The 7,363-nt window shown below is 35.0% G+C and overlaps 1 protein-coding gene across 4 annotated transcripts; it reads left to right on the top strand.

Moving 5' to 3' along the window:
- Positions 1-606: 606 nt before the first annotated feature.
- On the top strand, positions 607-6,830 carry LOC115984219. 4 transcript variants are annotated; one of them, XR_004090428.1, is made up of 4 exons: positions 607-767; positions 896-1,866; positions 1,991-2,113; positions 2,223-2,540. XR_004090428.1 is itself a non-coding variant. In XM_031107188.1 (4 exons), exons 2-4 carry the CDS (start codon positions 975-977, stop codon positions 6,488-6,490), a joined length of 2,097 nt encoding a protein of 698 aa, XP_030963048.1. In that variant the 5' UTR covers positions 607-767; positions 896-974; the 3' UTR covers positions 6,491-6,830. The 4 variants fall into 4 exon arrangements, 2 of the variants coding, with proteins under 2 accessions (XP_030963048.1, XP_030963049.1); XM_031107188.1 differs by lacking the exons at positions 1,991-2,113; positions 2,223-2,540 and adding exons at positions 4,039-5,138; positions 5,507-6,830 and having other exon boundaries at positions 896-987; XR_004090427.1 differs by having other exon boundaries at positions 1,991-2,540.
- The last annotated feature ends 533 nt before the right edge of the window (positions 6,831-7,363 follow it).

Here is a 7,363-nt window from a genome sequence, read left to right on the forward strand (position 1 = left end):
CGAGGATATTGTAAGGGAGGAAAATCTTTGGTGTCCAATGGTAGTGTTTCTTTTCTTTCTGAAATTTTTATGAGTTGTAATTTTGTAAGAGTTTTTTTTTGGAGAATTTTTGTAAGAGTTTGTTTGGTTGGTAGAGTTGTTTTTGGTTAACTTGTTTGAGGTTTCTTTTTATTATTATTTTTATTTAATAACAACTAAGAGTATTTAAACATCTTCAAGAATCTGATAAGATGCTAGTAAGAGATACAGAATCTTTGTTTGAATTGTGTTTTAAGATAAAGGAGGAATGAGTGAAGCGTAGTTTGGTCTCGTTGAAACAAATATAAAAAATAAAAGTTGTCTCTATCCTATGTAAAACCAAAAGAAAAACTATTTTTAAATGCATCGTTATTGTATTCCCAGATAGAACCTGTCATTCCTTTAAAATGGTACATTTTCTTGTTAACTTAGCGGTGACCCTCAAGTGTCAATTCAATCATTCACTCGTCATCGTTGAATTTTCCTCCCTTTACTTTTCTAAGAAAATGGTTTTCCTTTCCGTGCAAGAAAACTCTAGAGGACTTATTACAAGGAAATTTCTGCATTTGTATCTATACAAAAGGCGAGGCACTATAGATGAAAGAAATATACCCCAAGGTCTAAATCCTCTATGGTCTAAAAATCTGTCTGAGTCGTTTATATCGAAAAAAATTCTGTCTCAGTCTGTTCTGTTCAATCTTTGTTTTCAGAGAATTGTCCAACATATGCGTGTGTAGAAAGAGACTTAGGTAAGCATGTTGAACTCAAACTTCCAAGTATATTGACTAGTATATATATATATATATATATGTATAGTTTGTCCTCTCTCACCTTCCACATATCACTAATAACTCTGTTCTTGACTTGACTTTTGCAGGTTTTATACAGGTTACGCTTCTGAGAGTGTACTTGTTGATCGAACTGCTCGAGGTGGCTTATGCTCTTGCTCATCTTATATGCAACCTCGTGGTATGCTTTACTCCACTTTTTCTTTGTATTGGTTTAGGTTAAACTACATGTGAATTCTCTAAGTTTATGCTTATTGTCATTAGTACTACAAGCTTCATGGTTGATAATTTGTTTATCATTCCTTATTATTAACTCTTTACTAGATGATGGTATGGTTTGCCTTGCGAATTCCCACATGTCAATTCCTTTTTCTTTTTCTTTTTTTTCCTAACGATAAATAATTAGGGAATTCTATCTTCAGATCTAAATCTGACCAAAAGAGGTAAATATAAAACATATGATCGGTTGATCTTTGATTTTGAGTATAAGGATTTTTTTTTTTTTTTTTTTCAATTGAACATTACTAGAATCTTTCTTTCTTTCTTTTCTGAAAGAGATCGGAACAACGGATCGAATCCATGATACAGGGAAGAAGTAGATGCCAATCGGGCTAAAAGTCGGTTTGGCACTAGAATCTCTCTTTTGTTTATTCCCTTTTCGTTTCTCTTTGTTTGGCTTTTATCCTTTAGTTATTAAATCCAGCTGTTGGATCATGTAGAAGAGTTAAAAAAGAGGGTGATGAGATAATAGAAAATTGATCTGTATATGAGATGAACTGAGAGAAGGGTTGAGGAGGGAGAGGTGAGAAGGGCTGGAGAGACATTTGCAGGTGGAAAGGAAAGGAGGAGCCAGCAGGGTTCAAAAGAGGAGGGAGAGCTCGTGGGGTCGTGGGGTTTTGGAGAGTTAAGGTGGGAGAGGGTAGACTGATGGTTTTTGGATGAAGAGTTTATTGTAGATTTTGTCAATTTTGGGTGGGAAAGTTGATGAGGATAGAGGGAGGGATCTTTCTCATGCTTCTAGAGGTGATTCAAGAGGAGTTTTACATGATGAACCCAAAAGGTACTTGAAGGCGTTATAGCTCTCTTCTATTTCCAACTTTGCCTATTCCTTTGGGAACAATTTTCTTTCTTTCTTTTTTAATTAAAATTTATTTTTCTCTTAAAATTTTGTAATAAAAACATAGAATGCTTGAGAATTTGGATTGGACCAGCGTGTGAGGCATGTAGATGGTGACCAAATGGTGGCCAGACGACATTGAAGTTGCGGGTAGCACCAATGGCTAGACAATGTGAGGTGCATGAGGCATGTAAGCAAGCACTTTCTATGATGAGATTTCCAACTTTGTGTAGATCATCTATCAGCTGATGAAATTTTGTGGTTTGTCTCAATAAAAATGGTGGGTGAAAAATATTTAGAGAAACAATGTCACACGACAATGGAATCATTGGTAAAGAAGGCAGTTGTATGGGAGGATGTCGAGAATGAGGCAATGTCATGCGGTGAAGAAATCGTCGACAAGAAGGGATACTATTGTAGAGAATGTCAAAGTTGGAGATAGAAAAAGAGGGTTATTAGTTTTCAAAATTTTAAACAGATTTAAAAATGTATCCTATTTAGCTCAATTGTAAAATATTTTGTAGAAGATCATTAATGTATTATCTTGATAGTAAAGAATAATAATAGAGAGGATACAGTAGGTTCAAATATTCTATCGTATCTATAAAAGAAATAAAGAAAAGATAGGAGAAAAAGAATATAAGATTAACTATTTAATTCAATGGTTACCATTTAATGGCCTAAATGGTTACATTTTTACAATATTATACGTCCATTTGGATGCAGCTTTTTGTTGAAAGCTTATTTGTTAAAACATTGTGATTCTTTTCTAAAGTTATACATATATAACTAAATAAACTAAAAGGCTATAGGCAATAAAAATTATTAGTTTAAAAACCCATGTTCTTAATGAGCTATAGGTCAAACGAATGACACCTTCTCTTACAAAGTAAAATAGTGGATCTATATCATTGGATGCTCATGGAAGGACATAAAAAGTGTGAGATAAATATAATTTTATAAGAAATAAAGGCATTTCAAATTTTTTTTTTAACTGAAATATATGATTGTAGTTCAACTTCATTTCATATGCCATGCCAAATCGTAGAATGGAGCATGGCTCTTCTCAATCTAGTGTAAAAATTTTAAATAAATAAATAAATTATCCCTTCTTTTTTCCGAGTAATACACTGATTCATGTTGACCAATTTTTTCTATTTATTTTAAAAATAATAAAGAAAATGCCTTATGTTAGCTCAAGTTAAGGGCTTAAGGCACAAGTGCCAAGAAATTAACAATAGTATTGTACAATTAATTAGTTTTGAGAATCAGACACAAAACTTTTATGTGTATACAAGGAACTCCTTAAATAGTGGATTTTAATTAAATCAATTGGTAAAGTCTTTTAATGTCAAATATTTAAGATTTAAAAAATCTCGCTTACACCAAAAAGTTAATTGGTGTCTAGAAATGATGGTGAAGAAAAATTATTATAGAGCGAATCTCATAAGTATAATTCTATCTTATCTTAAAAATAGAAAAGAAAAAAAGAAGCCATTTAATATAGACCTGAAATGTAAAATCTAACTTTCCCCTTTTCATTTCGTTCAAAACTCATGTATGGTTTATTATTATTATTATTATTATTGGTTGTAATAAATAAACTAGTCACCAACGTTTTATACCCAATGGCGTATAAAAAACTCGGTTTGTTAATTTGCATCTATTGCAATCGTTTTCAACAATTTGGGCTAAAATAGTTGAATCAGTCCGACACAATTATGCCATTTTATATTTTATGTTTTTGAAATTCTAAAAAAAAACTATTTTTTAAAACAAATACAATATCTCCAATAATATTCTGTGCATAAAATAAAGTCTAAAAGTTATGTTTCTAATCCTCAAAAAAAAAAAAAAAAAAAAAAAAAAAAATTAATAATAATAATAAATAAGTTTTTAGACCTCAACTTTCAGGTATCATCATTTCATTTTAATAAGAGTTCTGTTACCTAAAGTTTGGAAAATTGTTAACATGATGCTCTTGTAATTCAAATCCAACCTTTCTCTTCTTACTATATACATATCTCAAAAAAGAACATCTCATATTTCATTCCAGAGAAACCGATTAGAAATTTATAACTTAGCTGAACATCTCTTCCTGTCTCTCTTTCCCAGGAAAAAGTCCTATGGCAAACAGGCACTACCATGTGCATCACCCTGAGAACACTGATGATGAGTATGCTGAACGAGCTCGGAATAATAATGGAAAGAACAAGAAACCTATGACCTCTTCCTCCGATGAATCAGAGAGTGCACTTGAACTCAACCTCCGTGCAAGCCAGGAAGGTGATGATCATGACATGGATGCAAACAAGTTCTCCACAACTATTGAGGTTGAGCTTAACCCCAGGGAGTTGGCTCCGATCATTAATCAATTCCGGTACTCTCTTATCATCTATGTTCATGGCAAAAAGATAGGTTATCATAATCTCTACACGCGCCTTGTTCGCGTATTGGCTCTTTTTGGACCTTACCAGCTGGTTGATCTTGGACTTGGTTTCTTCTTGTTGAATATTTCAGAGTTTTTGGATTATAACATGGTACTTCACAAGTACCCTTTATCAATCCCGAATTACTGTGTCACTTTGTTGCCATGGAAGCCAAACTTTAGGCCTTCAGAGACTGTCATTACCCAAGTAGATGTTTGGATTCAGTTACCAGAACTTCCAATAGAATACTATGGTTTTCTGTTAAGAATTGCAGCAGCTATTGGTGGTAATCTTCTGAAAATTGACCCCATCACTGAAGGAAAAAAGATGTGTAAGTTTGCAAGGTTTTGTGTTAGAGTTGATCTAACACGTCCACTTCCTGGTCATATAAAGATTGGAGAAATATGGCAGCGAGTTGAGTATGAGGGGTTGGATATGGTGTGCTCTCTGTGCAGGCATTATGGGCATTTGAAACATAATTGTCTAGACCAGCTGTTAAATTCTGCTACCATCAATGCTTCTCGAGGTCAAGCCTCTACAAGCAATGAATTGGTGAACTCTGCTGGTCATAGGAGACTTGCAGATCATGCATCAAAGATTGTGATGTCCAAGAGTGCGGACAGTTCCTCAAGTGATGATAATAGTTCTTGGACCCAAGCTCGTCATTTCAAGCAGCATCAAAGAGAGAGTTCAGGATCACAGAGACCACACGTTCAAAATCAGAACATGGCCGCTGGAACTGAAAGTGATCTTGAGCTGATTGATCAATCCAAGGCTAAAGCTTCTGTAAGTTTAAGCTTTTGGAACTTTTTGGTGATTCAAATTTCCTTTTGTGATGTATCGAAGTTGTTAATAATAAGTCTAGCCGTCTAGGGACACAATTTTACAAAATTGTTAATATGGTATTTTGTGATTGCTACATAATAAAATTGGTGTCAGTTGTGCATTCAAGGTCTGATAGTGATATGTTGTCTCAATCAAATTTGTAAAAATGTTGTATACCTAGCTAGCATTACTAGTTGTAAAAATGTTACTTTATATCAGTTACAAGCACTTGCATTTGCATATTACTTTTCTGTAAATAGCTTTTGAGATATTAAATATTGTTCATTCAATGTGCTATATCTTGTGACAAAAGCTCTCTTCATCTTAAGGTGATTGCTGAATCCAGCACAGAATTGACGCAAAGAAAGAATCCGCTACCTGGAGAAGGCACTTCCTTGTCTCCAATAACTGAGGGAACACTAATCCAGCCTCCTAAGGACAAACCACCATATATTCCAAAGTCATTGATGTCCGAAAAACGGTTACCATCTGAATTCTCCATTGCAGGTTCGTCAAACTCTTTGCCTCAAGACTCCTCTCAACATCTGTGTCAACAACCTGCACACACGATTGTCAAAGAAGCATACCACACTATACCAACACAGCCACATGGTAACCAGCCTCAAACCTTGTCCTCAGGGACTGCCTCTCCTCGACCTTCTCCAGTGATAAAGCCAAGCATCCAGTTATACTCTACAGGGATACGTATGGCAATGGTAAACAAAGAGATAGGCAGCACCCCAATAACAGAATTCAGCACCGAAATTCGTCAAACTCTTTACAGCATCAAATCAGAGGTTGCGAGTCTTGACATTGGTGTCTCAAAAACTGCGACGAGAAACCAGCACTTAATAAATTTTCTTCCAACTGTTAGTGATTTCACCAAGTACCCACTTCAGAATCAGCAAGAAGCAATATACCAGACCTATGCAGAGACGGTGCCACAAACTCCTTTGCAGAAACTACTATGCTGGAAGTATAATGGGACAGACAACATCACACTCATCCAGACAATGAAATATCTAAAGCAGCATGAAAATCCCTCCATTGTACTTCTTTTTGGAATAAAAAGTAGTGGCAATGATGCAGATCAGGCTATAGAGGAAATTGGGTTCTCTGGTTCATACCTCATAGACCCGTTTCTCTTTGATGATGGAGTGTGGCTGTTATGGAAGAAAGATGTGGTAATTGAAGTAAACTCACCCACCTCACACCTGATTTATGCAACAGTACATTTTCTTCCTCATCCAAGCAATAGGATGCTATGTGGTACGGGCAAATCTTCTGAGGCAAATGCCCCCTATGCAAGATGATATACTCAATCACTCTCTCTATCATGGGGCACAAACTTCTTTTATACTTCAGAAGACCTGTTAACAGGTCTTCTGAAGTATACAAGAAGTTTTAAGCAAGACCAATCTACTCCAAGCTCAAGAGTCCTCGGGTTTTTTGAAAATTTTCACATTTTCTTTGCTTCTTTGTTTCTAGCAAGGACCTGAAATCAGTCCTTGTTGGCGTGATTAACATGGAAAGCACCTCCTGCTCTTAAGGTGAGGGGGGTGAGGCAATTTTTTGAGAGTCATGTTAATTTCACGAGTATAATATTGTAGTATTTGTAACTCTAGTTATGGGTGAAATACATAAATTTGAGGATGTAGCCCTAGTTTTGAATAAATATTGAGTAAGTTTGTGGATGTAGCCCTAGTTTTGGGTGAACCACGTAAATTTGGTGTTCTTGTGTGTGCTTTGATCTTTTCTTTTAATTTTTTTTTTAAATCTTGTTTGTATTTACAATATCTTAATTAACTATCACTTATTCGATAAGTCTAATTACCTTACCTTAATAGGAAAATATTAATTTAATCCGTTCTAATAGTCTTATTGAAATCTAGATGACTGTCACTATGAAGTAACTAATCAGCTGGACACTTTTTTAGCTGAAAGGTCTTTACCTGTACCATTCACTTCGGTTTGTGCCTTTGTCGGCCGATCCTATCTTATGCTAATGACCTAATTCCCAGTTTCAAGGCATGACTTACAAGTACTAATGGATTGATAATTTTTAGTAGCGATTCATGCACTAGCTGTTCATCCATATGGTGGTCCTTCTAACTGCTCCATATACTTCTATGCAAAGAGGCAGAGAGCTCCCGCGGAACTGTTTCGTTTGATTTAAGGCCAATCAT

The sequence above is a fragment of the Quercus lobata genome, chromosome 4, assembly GCF_001633185.2.
Source record: "Quercus lobata isolate SW786 chromosome 4, ValleyOak3.0 Primary Assembly, whole genome shotgun sequence".
NCBI classification, from domain to species: Eukaryota; Viridiplantae; Streptophyta; class Magnoliopsida; order Fagales; family Fagaceae; genus Quercus; species Quercus lobata.

Excerpts from the sequence above, each read along its gene's own strand:
- LOC115984219 (XM_031107188.1), top strand. Across the intron at positions 5,139-5,506 it reads AATCCAAGGCTAAAGCTTCT|GTGATTGCTGAATCCAGCAC; the intron begins GTAAGTTTAAGC and ends CTTCATCTTAAG.